The sequence below is a fragment of the Manis javanica genome, chromosome 12 (assembly GCF_040802235.1).
Source record: "Manis javanica isolate MJ-LG chromosome 12, MJ_LKY, whole genome shotgun sequence".
Lineage (NCBI taxonomy): Eukaryota > Metazoa > Chordata > Mammalia > Pholidota > Manidae > Manis > Manis javanica.
The window spans coordinates 101831289-101844406 of record NC_133167.1 but is presented as its reverse complement, the minus strand read 5'-3'; the positions used below and the strand labels follow the sequence as shown (position 1 = coordinate 101844406).

The 13118-nt window shown below is 35.3% G+C and overlaps 1 protein-coding gene across 2 annotated transcripts in view; it reads left to right on the top strand.

Annotated features, from left to right (window-relative positions):
* The first annotated feature begins 57 nt into the window (after positions 1–57).
* TRAPPC11 (trafficking protein particle complex subunit 11) overlaps positions 58–13118 on the top strand; it is a 36852-nt gene continuing 23791 nt past the window's right edge. The window contains exons 1-10 of one of the 2 annotated variants that reach the window (XM_073219189.1): positions 58–263; positions 2609–2801; positions 4574–4743; positions 5307–5377; positions 6690–6804; positions 8500–8599; positions 8955–9028; positions 9337–9433; positions 11053–11186; positions 11849–11996. In XM_073219189.1, coding sequence (XP_073075290.1) covers positions 2718–2801; positions 4574–4743; positions 5307–5377; positions 6690–6804; positions 8500–8599; positions 8955–9028; positions 9337–9433; positions 11053–11186; positions 11849–11996 — 993 coding nt within the window. In that variant the 5' untranslated portion in view covers positions 58–263; positions 2609–2717. Of the gene's footprint in view, positions 264–2608; positions 2834–4573; positions 4744–5306; positions 5378–6689; positions 6805–8499; positions 8600–8954; positions 9029–9336; positions 9434–11052; positions 11187–11848; positions 11997–13118 lie in introns of both variants that reach the window. The other variant, XM_073219188.1, reaches the window with a different exon arrangement.

The window sequence follows — 13118 nt, the reverse complement described above, 5'->3', positions numbered from 1 at the left end:
CCCTTCCCTCGCGTTTGGTGAGGCCGCGTCAGGTTCCGGGACAGCCACTGGTGCCGAGCGCTGTCACTCGGGCCCAGGAAGTGCGTCCTGTGCGTGCGCAGGCGGGCCCCGGGAAGTGTCGCCTGCCGGAGCCGGCTCTCGGGCGGTGGCGGTGGCGGTGGCGCCGGGCCCCGGCGTTCTGGGCAGCCGCGCGCGCCTCCCCTGGACCTCCCCTTGCTGGCGGCGCCGGCCCCGGCTGCAGCGGGCTCGGGGCGTGCGGCCAGGTGAGTCCGGGCCCGGAGACCCGCAGGCCAGGGGGAGCGCCGAGGGGAGACGAGCGCTGGTTTGGGGGGCCTGTGCTTTCCTTGGGCGTCAGAGCGTGCAGTCCTGGCATTTCTCTTCTGGCGGCTAAAGGAAAGACGCACCTGTTTATAGCGACTCCAGGGTTAAGGCGGGAGGGGAGGAGAGGAGAGGGGAGGGAAGCGTTTGCCTTTAGGGCTACACTGTTAATTTCCCCGCGTGTCCTCCTCGGAGCTCCCGGGGCTGAATACTGCTACCCTGGGGACCGAATCCTCTCCTGAGTCAGGTTGCTTCGCATCCTCAACGTCTGATTTTCCTTTACCTTCCCGGCCCCAAACTGTGGTTCGTCTTAATGATCGTTTGGTAGCTGAACTTCTCTGAATTTCATCGTTACTAAGTTTTCTGTCCTACACCCTGAACCTCCGTTAATTAAAATATAGTGACATTATTTTACCTTCCACTTGCCTTTCAGTGTATAATCCTTTCCAAGAGTCTTACTGTTTTACACGCCAGTTTCCAGATTACTGCCCTTGCACTACGTGGTCCTCCATGCAGACTGTCTGCCTACCTACTACTTCCGCACCTTCTTCCGTGTCGTAGTTCGGTTGTTACTTCATTGGCTTCTTCCAGGGCATTTATGGAAATTTCTCCTACAGGCTCTCGAGGTCCATACAGCCCCTGCACCTGTCCTTCGGCGGTGTTCTTAACATTCCCCCCCTACCCTTTTCGACCTTATCAAGTGCCAAAGCTTTTTAAGGTAGCATGTGCCAAGAATTTCGGATCCAATTTTCATAAAGTAATTTTTTGAGGCAGAGTAAGTCAGAGCTGTGCCTTCAGTGATGGTAGCCATTACCTGTACGTGGCTGTTAAGCATTTGAAATCGGCTAGTCCAAATTGAGATGTGCCCTGAGTGTACAACCCACACCCAGTTTTGAAGACTTAGTACTAAAAAGTAAACAATCTTATTAATAGCTTTTATATCAATGTTGAAATAATATTTTGGACATATTGGTTAAATATTATTAAAATTAATTTCACCTGTTTTCCTTTTTAATCTAACTGCTAGAGGTTTTTAAATTATGTGGTTCACATTTCTCTTGGACAGGACTGTGATTTAGAGCTCTGTAAATCATTTCTAATTCCCCTTATTTCCACCCCATGTTCAAAGACCACAACTAATTCTCTTGAGCGCCTGGGGTTATTGAAATGGACTCCTGAGACCATCTAGACTCTTTGGTATAAAGCAGAGGCACCCATATTGTGTTTTGACCACCTGTTTTTAATTTTCATCCCCAAATTCCTGAGAACTGTAGTATTTCTTTCTCTGAACATGCAGTCTTTTGCCTCATAACTTAATCCTGTCCTAAAAATGTCTGTAAATTAATCTAAAACTTCTGTCTCTTGTAGACATTTATCATTTCTGGTAAGTTTTCCAAATCATTAATTCAATACCAATTGTTCCTTCAGTACTTAAATGTGAGAAACATAAAATAATTTTTTAAATTAACTTTCCAGTTAAAAACATTCAGTTATTGAGTGGTGGCATAAATGTGCCTTGCTTTTCACAAAAATTGTATTTGAGTCTTGTATAATATACTGGTGAAAATTACCTTTTAAAAAGAACCTCATGATATATGATTTTGGATATGATAAATTTTTAAATATGGTGATTTTGTTAGGAATAAACACGTTTTTACATAACTGCTTTTCTAAAGTTAGTGCATACTTGGATTTATTGTAGACTGATTCTCAGCTAAAGAACACAATATGTCCTCCCAGAAATTTCCAGTCATTAGTAGTATTTCCCTTATAGATTTTCCTTTAAATAGTACATTTTATCTTAATTGTGGAGAAATAAGAAAACATAGCTATTTATAATTAGTGTTTTATTTTAATTTCCCAGGAATCCAGAAATTAGATGTCAGCAATTACAGAGAAATTAGAGATAGTTGTACTTTATTGTATATGTAAGTCAATCATTATTTTTCCTTATTGCTGGAAGAGGTCATGAGACCTATTTTAATTTATTTGCTTTCCTGCTTTCTTGGTCTGTTCATATCAAAATTCTGAGACGTTACCAAAAGTACCGATTTGTGTTAAAGTTGACTACAACTTTTGTAATAGGGAAGATTTTTAAAAATATAATACCGATAGTACATTTTAATAAGGTCCATTCAGGAATTGAACTTTTCCCTTTGTCTCTATCATATTTGCTCAACAGTGCAGACACTCAGTCTTTGTCGTTTTGTAATATTTTTTAATGGTGGAGAGTCATATAGTACAGATAGTACATAAATTAATTATGAATATATTAACATTTGTATTTCAGATTTTTTGTGACTCCTTGACCATGAGCCCCACACAGTGGGACTTCCCCGTGGAATTATGTTGTCGGCCTATGGCTTTCGTTGCTCTTACAGGCCTGGATGTAGTTTATAATGCTGTCCATCGAGCTGTCTGGGATGCTTTCTGTGCCAATCGGAGGGCTGATCGGGTTCCGATTTCTTTCAAGGTGCTCCCAGGTGACCATGAGTATCCTAAATGTAGATCCAAGGTAACGCCATTATAACTGCATGGGGCTCTCCTCGCCCTCTCTGCATCTGTGTGTACCTTTTTAGTTCCTATTGTCTGTGATGGAAAATGTCTGAGTTTATCAAGATGATGGTTGCAGTGATAGGCTTTTTAATGTATGTACATACCACAGGCATGTTTAATACTAGGGTGTTTTTTTTTTAATCCTGGAGGAAAAATTGCTTTATAATTATTAAGTTTCTCTTTTTTTCATTTGTTTAAAAACCTCCAAGTCTCCATAAAGACTTTTCCAAAAGGAGGGTCTCACATTCCCCATTCCTCATCACCAGTATAGTTACAGAATTCATGGTCTTTGCAGTTCGGCTCAGCTTCACACACGGTTTTTGAGTATTTGCTGTGTGTTAGGTACCCAGAACTGTGCAGTAGGCTGGCGATAGGAATTTAAAGATGCTGTCTGTCCTTAGGGAGCTCTGCAGAAAGTAAAACGGCTTATTCCTGGTGGAATGAGGGAAGGTTTTAAGTTCAAAACTGACTTTTAGGATGAACATCATAGTGGAAACTGATCATAACAGTGTTTACTGTGTCAGTTACTTTTTAAAGAAGGCTGTGTATTGATTTGTTACCATAATCATGTGAGGTTGGTCTGAAAGTCAGTTGACAAGACACATTGATCAAAATAAACTCCCCACTTTTTTTTTCCTTCTCTTTTTTTTGGCCCTAGAGCTGTGTTTCTGACAGACTGGTCTCTGCACCAAATATATCATCAGTTCACTAAAAATGGAAATGCCGGGCCTCAGCTTCACTCGGCGGTGGGGGGGTAAGCCCTGTGCATTTGGTGGCCAGCTGATGCGATTGCTCATGAGTTTGAGAGCCACCCATGTTTAAACATGCCCAGCTGTAGACACTGTGCACTCTCTGAAGTTACGTGGGTGACAGCACCCCTGGCCTTTACACATTTTTTTTTTCGGTATGGTGTTTGTGTCTAGGAAGATCATGGCCCGGCAAAACCCCTTGTCTCTTAAATTAATTCTCAAATTCAGGAGCTTTTCATATTCCTATTCCAGTTCTTTCCTGAGTCCCCAGGCTTTTTTGTGTCAGGTTTCCTTACTGTCTTCGTCTTTCCTCCCTCGAAGTGCACTTTGGACCAACATGGGGTACTGTAGTCTGAGCCGGTGCACGCTCTTCGGGCGTAACTGGGGATTTCAGCCGGCATCTTCGGAGCTAATATTTATCTGCCACATCCCTTCCCACGACTTGGCACTTAGCACCGTCCCCCAAGTGCCGGCCATTGTGCTTCTGTGTTTAATTAAGAATTGTGCGTCCTTGTTTCCTTCATCTGCGAGGAAGGTGAAATGCTGTCCTGACAGTACATCCTTGAAACACATGAAACCATCTTGAGTTTTAGGTAGTATTTTATTTGAGCAGCTTTTACTGGAACAGAAATTGGGCTGGTGAGGAATGTAAGTAGCGTTTACCTGGACAAGGGCCGTTTCCTCACAGGGTATTTGAGAGCCTCCACGTCATTGGAAATGCCCGGGCTTTGGTCATTCTTAAAATGGAATTGCAGTGGCCCTAGGGGTGAGATTCTACCTCCAGTGCTTGCGAGCTCTTACTTGATCTTTGTAAGCCTGAATTTCCTCATCTTAAAAGTGCACTGTGTATCTGTTGAACGAGATAAATGCACATAAAATGTCTGTTACTTCATAACAGTTGGTTTCTGCTGTTTGTTGCAAACTCCCTTCAACTTCTCCAATCTTTGCAGAGAACTTCATATGAATGGTACATTCCTAAAGGGATCTTAAAGACTGGCTGGATGAATAAACACCTGAATCTGGTGCCAGCCCTAGTTGTTGTGTTCTACGAACTGGACTGGGATGAGCCCCAGTGGAAAGAGAAGCAGTCAGAGTGCGCTACCAGAGTGGAAATAGTCAGGTATGGCTTCCACTGGTACATTGCGCATGTCTGTTATTTACTGACATTTACTGGAGGCACCTGAGCATTTGGGGATTGCTGAACTATCTTGAAACTTGTTCCTTACTATCGCATTCGTACTGACTTACACAATGCTAAGGTGTGTGAAGAAGTTGAGAAGACAAATTAGTCTGTATTTCAAAATGCTTTTACTTGGGTTCTCATAAAGCACTTTGTCATCATTTCAGTTTTAAATAATTCTTTTGAATGACTACTCTGTAATATACCACTATACAGAAATAAGTAGTAACTTTTACATGAAAGTATATATTAAACTTTGCTTTTGAAGCAGATTTTTTTAAGTATTGGAACTCTGATGTGAGATTACACTTGTAAAACATAAATCATTGTGGCATGTTTTTCTTTGTAGGCAGGAAAAGATTTCCTCTAATTTTGGGTTTTTTAAATTTTTTGTCTTTGATTCAATTATCAAGCTTGTATTTTATGTAAAGTCATGAACACATTTTTAAAAGTTTAAACAATTTAATTATATAATTAATTTTATTATAATTTTTCCTTTGCAGACAAAGTTTACAAGGGAGAAACACAAAAGTTGCAGTGGTTCTGATTCAGAAGAAAACCCCTTTGCCTCCAGGTATTAAGAAGTTACTTAATAACTAATCAATAACTAATAAATTATTAAAATTGACATTAATAATAACTACTGATCAAGAACTAACACCTAATAATAAATGACCGATCAATAACTAAAACAACTAGTTAATAAGTTATGATAGTAGAAATCTAATAAGTAATAAATAATGACCAATGAAATTACAATAACTAAAAACTAATTTTTGTTTAGATTTTAGTTTAGATAAATTAAATAATGATCAATTAAATATGGATAACTATAAAAAATCATAACTGGTAATAAAACCAATTAATAACTAATTGCAATCAGTAACTAACAGTAGGCAACAATATCTAATGATTATAATGATCATTATATAATATTACTGTAACATAATTAACTAATATTGTTAAAATCAATCATAATATATTAAAATAATATTAATGATAACAATCAGCTGACTAATAAGTGATAATAATAAAAATCTAGTTAATGATTATTCATAGCCAAATAATAAATAATGACCAACTAATAGCTGATGAAATTAAAGACTGATTAACTGATCATGATTAGTATCTAGTAAGTGGCAATGAATATATAATCAATAAGTGATCATGATTAATAATCACTCAATGACTAATCATAAGAATAGGCAAAATCTAATGAATAATGGGTAGTAATTAAAAACCAATCAATAAACAATAATAACTAATGACTGATTAACAGGTAATGATGATCCATATCTAATGACTGATGAAAATTAAAAACCAATTAATAAACAGTAATGACTAATAACTAATTAATAAGTAATCCTGATCCATATCAGATTAATGAATGATGGTCAATGACCAATTAATAGCCAATCATAATTAAAAACTAATCAACAGACAACAATATGAATAAATGATAAGAATGTTCAATCAGTAACCAGTTGTGATTAATAACCAATGATCAGTGACCAATCTTAATGACCGATCATAACTCATGCACATAAGAATTAATTACTGATAATAACCAATTAATGACTGGTTATAGTTAATGTGATTAATTGCTAATATTCCATCAACAATTACTAATTATAATTATTATAATTAATGGCTCAGCAAAGAACTAATACCTAATTATAATCAATAGCTGATTATGACTTAATTATAACAATAACTTATTTGTACCTAATAATAGCTAATTAATAGCATATTGATAATTATGAAGTGATATTATGTTGCTTCAATATTAATTAATCATGAATTATTAATTCATAATATTATTTTGATGCTCTCCTCTTTTATGTTATTTTGCTTCTCTCTTTTACCTCTGTGGGATTTGTCACCAGGAGAAGATGTCATTGCCTCAGAAAGGGCTGCAGCTTTATGTAATGCGTGTGAACTTTCAGGGAAGTCTCTGTTTGTACTGCCGCACACCGACCACCTTGTGGGTTATATTATAAGGTAAAGGTCTTAAACATTTTTTTCCCTTTCAGCTGTTTGTAAGGCATTGAGAAATTGATAACTTGGGTCCAGTTTTATTTAAAAAAGAGGAGACACTGCAGCTGTGTGGTGCAGTCAGGGTTAGTGGGAAGGAAGGAGTAGTTATTTAGGGCAGGGGGACATCATGAAAAACCATGGACATCTAAACAGGAGCTAATTTAAGTGCTAAGCGGGAAGACTGAATGCACTGGATATTCTGTTACAGAACAGGAAGTTAGACTCAAGGTCCACTTCCCCCAAAACATTCTCAATTGTTCATGTTACCTTAAAAGTGTAATTTTGGAATATCTGCTAAAAGACTGGTCTTTTTCACTAATCTCATTCTTGACTAGATCTGTCATTTATTCATTTATGGTTTCTGAACTGTTTGTATGTTTTTTCTCAAAAGAAAAAAGAAAACTAACAATCAAGTAGTATAGAAGTTAAAAAGTTATGAGTTAAAAAGTTAAAAGTTCTATTCCAGGGTTATCTCTGTAACTAATCTGTTACATATAAGGGCAGGGAAGGTTTTATTTTGTGGAACTAAATTTAAAGGAATTAATAGTATTTATCAGGCCTACTTGGTCTCAATTCTCTAGATTAATTGTTTTAACAGGTGTCTTACCTCTGAGTACATATCCAACTTGAAAACTAAAACCAAATTTATCGTTCATCGTTACTGACATAATGTAGATTAATAATACTAATTTCTGTGTTGAGAGGAAGTTTTCATTTTTTTTAATCATTCTCAATACCTATAAACATATTTCTGACTACCATCAGATGAAACATTCTAAATAGTAAGTAATGTATTGATACCCATTTATGAAACTTCATACTTTATCTTAGGTTAATATATTCTTTCAAACATTGTATGATTCAAAGTTAGGATCTCGTTTCAATTATTTTCATATTCTAACATTTTTAAAACCGTAGTTTTAAACAAAATCTTAACCTTGAAAATATGTTGAATTTCTTAGATTTTGACTTACCCATTCTGTTTTTTTCCCTTTACATATTTTACTTCAATTTATTCAAACCTTTTGACTGTGGCTTCAAAAATCTGTTTTTTTCCAAGGAGGAAAAAACCTTGAGGTTGAACCTTTATTTGACTGTGAATTCAGTTTTCTTTCACCATCAGGCAGATATTTCTGATACTTCTTTTCACAAAAGGAACATTGAAGTTATCCATCTCTGGTCAAACTTTCACTGTTCCTGTGTAATCTCAAGGTTATGGAATGAAGCAGGATCTAAATCATACAAATGTTGTTTTCACCTCACTTGCTAGTTCTAATTTTTGGCCTTTTCCCACTAGTTTTCTTACTCTCTAAACCCTAAATATTAAAATCATGAAAAATAGTAAAATCTTATTGAGTACTGGATATCTGTTTCTTTCAGATTTATAAAATGATAAAATAATAGAAGTAATCTTAGAGATACCTTATTTTTACAAATTAAAAAGTTATTTTTATCAAGTATTTCTTGGTTTATAAATAGTTTTAAATGGCTTTTAGGGGGTCTTAATTTTATTTTTGGCTTCACTTTTTATCTTAATCATGAAGTAAACTAGACATTATGTCTGTCTGGATTTTACTTTCAGGTCTTACAAATACTATTCTTGAAAATAGTTGGTTTAAAATAACTTCAGTGTTTGACTGTTGGGTTTTTGTTTAACAGATTAGAAAATGCCTTTTATGAACATGCACAGACTTACTACTACAGTGAGATCAGAAGAGTAAAATCTCATAAAGAATTTTTGAATAAAACAACACACCAGGTACAAATTATTTCCTAAGGGAGGAAATAATAGAAGCACTCTAGAGCAGATTATTCATCATTCTGTATTTCTGAGGAGATTACTAAATGTCTTTAATAATAATATTGTTAAATGGTTTCCATAGTATTAGAGGTTTTTTTCTAAAGCTTTTAAAAACTAATCTGTCTTTGTATACTCTTTGCCCTTAAAGTTCTTAAAGATAGATTTTTATAGCCTTCTTAATATACTTGTTTGTTGGAATAATTCTTGAACTTTAATTTTGAATATTTTCCTTCACACTTTTATGTCTCTTAATAAACATTGTAATTTTTACAATTTTAAGTGAATATATGATAATTGTAATTTCTTCTTTCAGCTTTTATTTGTTAGACATCAATTCAAAATAGCTTTCTTCAGTGAATTGAAACAGGATACACAGAATGCTCTGAAGTAAGTTTCAGTTGTCAAATGAAATTTTTCTTACTTCTATGTTAATAGTAACATATTAATGGCAGTTTCTGAATCTCAGCCAAACTTTAATTTAAAAATGTTTATGTTGGTTAGATTCAGGTAAAATAAAATAAAATACCATTTATTTTATTTTTTCTAGAGATGAATAATCTCTATGATGTTTTGGGATTAAAAAAAAATTTCCATCTAGTTATCAGAAGTAAATTTCATAGTGTCATTAAGTTTTCTGATCTATTTTAATTGAATTTCATGATCATAATTAACCACCTTCTCCATGTTGATTTTAGGAATTACAGGACTGCCTATAATCTTGTACATGAATTGAGAGCCCATGAAACCAATATTCTGGAAATTAAGACTATGGCAGGATTTATTAACTACAAGGTAATATGGTTCTTCCGAACAAAGAAAACTTGTCTTTATGCTAGATTATTTTATCAAAAGTCGAAAATCAAGATTAGTTACTTGCTCTGAAAGGCGAGTATTTGATTAATCATGCTCTCCTCCTTTATGCCCTTTATCTCAAGGAGCACCCTAGTTCCTAGCAGCCTAATTTTAATGCTTGTTTTCAAGTTCATGGGTCTGAGAGTTCTCATTGAGGGAAGATGTACTTTTGTAAAACTCCACAAAGAAGGGTCTTTTGTTCGTTTTCAAGGAGGAGCATCAGAGAGTGGAAAGAAAGCTGATCCTATTATTAAATTTTAAAAGATGCAACTTTTTAGAGCTATGTACCATTCTTTGGTTTAATGGCATAGCCACCGAGAAGGTGTATCTATTCACTTTAAAGGAAACTTTTATACTGCTTATTGAGCATAGTAAGATTGTATATGGTAGAAAAAGGCACGTGAGGGCTGTTTATTTGCTTTTAATATTTCCACTCTTATCTTTTAAAGATGGCTGGCACTGAGTTGGCAATGTGAGGGGCAAACAACACTTCAATTCCCTGTTTAAGTGTAAACTGGTGCAGCTTTTGTAGAGAATATTTTTCTCATGATCATATAAATGTAAAGTGATGTTTCCTTTAACCTAGCAATTCCATTTCAGGAAATTTATCTGACATAGGTGCTAAGATTTGGAAATAATATATATAAGAATATTCATTTCATCTTGTAATTAGAAAAGATTGGAAACAATCTAGCAATAAGTGACTGGTAAATACAAATTATCACAGATAATGTAATATTATACAACTATTAAGAATGAAGTAGCTCCATATATTGCTACGGAATGATACCCAGTATACACTGTTAAGTGTCAAAAGGCACAAAGCATCCTTGGTGGGATGTTATTTGTATAAAAATAATAGCTTATATAAATGCACACACACTCTTGTCTGTACATATCACAGAACATGCTGGGAGCAGGGTGTCCTTGGACTGGAAAATCGGATGGCTGAGGGACAGGGTGGATGACACCCTTAACTTTTCATGTATTCCTTTAAATCTACAAAATAGAGCTGGGATAAGTATATGGAAATAAATTCAGGCTTTGTTTCTTCTCTTTGTCTTTTTACCATACAAACATATGGATTATTATTGTTTTGAAAGAGCATCTCACACAAAAATTTTCAAGAATTTCTGTGATTCTTGTTTGGTGTAGAGCTGCTGTGCCCTAACTGTGCTACAGAAAGTTTAGCTCTCTGACAGTTCTAGAATGAAAGTTAATCTGTCCTCACTTACCTGCTGGAGATATTTTTGCCCATCTTTATGATCTTCATTGGGTATACTCTTTACTATTCTTTTGCATAAACTTTAAAAGCTTTTCTAAGGTATAGAATAGATTGAGTACAAATGTGGAGTAATTTTATTCATTTATAAAAGGGACAAAACATCTGGTTTCAGCTTAATCATTCTCATAGAGAAAATCAATTCTATTGCAAAGAGCTTTGGAGGGGGAAATTCTAGTCTGTTTAAAGTCAGTCTCAATTTTTATGTATTTTTTAAGTGAATATGCCTTTGACTTGGCTTTTCTTCTTGCTTTGGGGTTGATTTTACATTTTGCAGATCTGTAGACTGTGTTTTCAGCACAACACCCCGTTGGATGCAATTGCTCAGTTCCGAAAACACATCGACTTGTGTAAGAAAAAAATTGGAACTGCAGACTTGTCTTTTGAGCACGCTGCATGGATGTCTAAACAGTATGTTTTAAATTGTGCTTTCAGAATGTTTTGGAAAAAAACAAACTTGGGATTTTGAGGAATGGAATTAGCATGGAATTTAGTCAAAAATTTAACTAAGATTTTTATTAGTATGTAGGTGTTTAGTGGTGTAGCATAAGTATGGTTCCAGTAACAGTAGGTACTGATTCATATGGTTCCTTAATGGCAATCCGTTAATTTTTGGTAGATATCATCTCTTTTATTCAGCGTATATGTCTTGAGTTTCCACCTCTTGTCTAGGCACTGAGAAGAGAACAGTGAGCAAAGCAAAATCCCTGCTGAAATGGAACTTCCTGTTTGAGACTGATGGTTAAAAATTGCTAAAATGAAACTGTTCCCAGAAATGTGCATGTATTTGAGTGATGGGGACTATGTGGACAGCTTGTTTGAGGATGTGTTTATATAGTCTTGCACAGAGGAGTTGACTTTAAATTAAATACAGAATTCAACACAGAAGTATAAATTTTAAATACAGAATTTGTCTGCAACCTGCAATTAATGAGGAAATCCCAGCAATTTACAGGTCATCAATAGATTATGTTGATAGAATCTGTCGAGGCTATGGTTCCAGGATGAATAATTATTATAAGCTTTATTTTTTTCCCCTTTTTAAAAAAATTTATTGACTTTTTTCTGTTTAGATTCCAGGCCTTTGGAGATTTATTTGATGAAGCTATTAAGTTAGGATTGACAGCTATTCAAACGCAGAATCCCGGGTTCTATTACCAGCAGGCAGCATACTATGCCCAGGAGCGTAAACAGCTTGCAAAAAATCTCTGCAGCCATGAAGTAAGTCACCGACTCCTATATGCTCTGGCTTTTAGGAAATTTATTAATTTTCTCTTGAAAGAAGGTAAGACTGGTTGCCGTTGATAAGTGATCATTTTTTTCCAAGCCTTTGAATAATAAATGAGTTTTTATTTTTTTCATTTTCAGGAATTATGATTATTTTAGCTTGAGTACTCCATTTTCACCCATGAATTAAGCAGTTTTTCTTTAAAGAACTGTTTATGATTGGCATGAAGTTAGTGATGTAGATAAGAGAAATGTCCTCTGAAATAAAAGCCCCAGTTTCATCCATGCCACCTTGTAAATCCATTGTTTTGTCTCTGTGATCACTGCTGTAGGACTTGGAAGAATGCGGGAGAAATGTGCTTTGTTTTGACCCACTGGAGAAGCTAACCTTAGACTCCTTTCTCTTCCTGGGGTTTCCTCTGTGGAAAACGCTTAAGAATCTGCTTGAGATGCATAATGTTAATTCTGTGGTTTCTTAACTTGACATTGCATTTTCCCTTTCTCTTGGGTGATTATATTTAGGTACCAGTTTCCCCATAAGCACCTTTAAAATAAGAAAGTGTGTGTGTATACACTCACATGTGTATAAATACATGCAAATGCATTCATAGTTGCATCAGTTTATTTTCACTTAAAATCTGCAGTTTTCTTCTCTGAAGATGGGTGAATATTATCAACAGTTCTACTTCAGAAATGGTTCCAGAGCAGAGTTTGCATATTTTGTACTTTAAATATATGGATTTTTTCCCTCCTTAAATCATATAATTAGACAATCTTCTACCATATTATTTGTTTATGATTTATAACTTGATTGTGTGTTTTATATTTAAGTGTCTGGTATGTTGTAATTTGGACACAGTATTTTAAAAGGTGGTTAAAACTAGGTTTTGTTAGGGTAGAGGAATATAGGCATTAATAAATATGGGTTGGAATGTAAAACAATATTTTGTCAAATAATAATTAGAGAAACCTCAAATCATGCATATAATTTGGCCCAGAATTTCGTTTTCAGGAAGCCCAAGGCGGACAAAAAGGCCTAAGAGATAAGTAACTAAAATTTATTTTTAAAATTGTTCTGACAGATTTATTAATTGAAATGAAAAAACGGAAGTAACA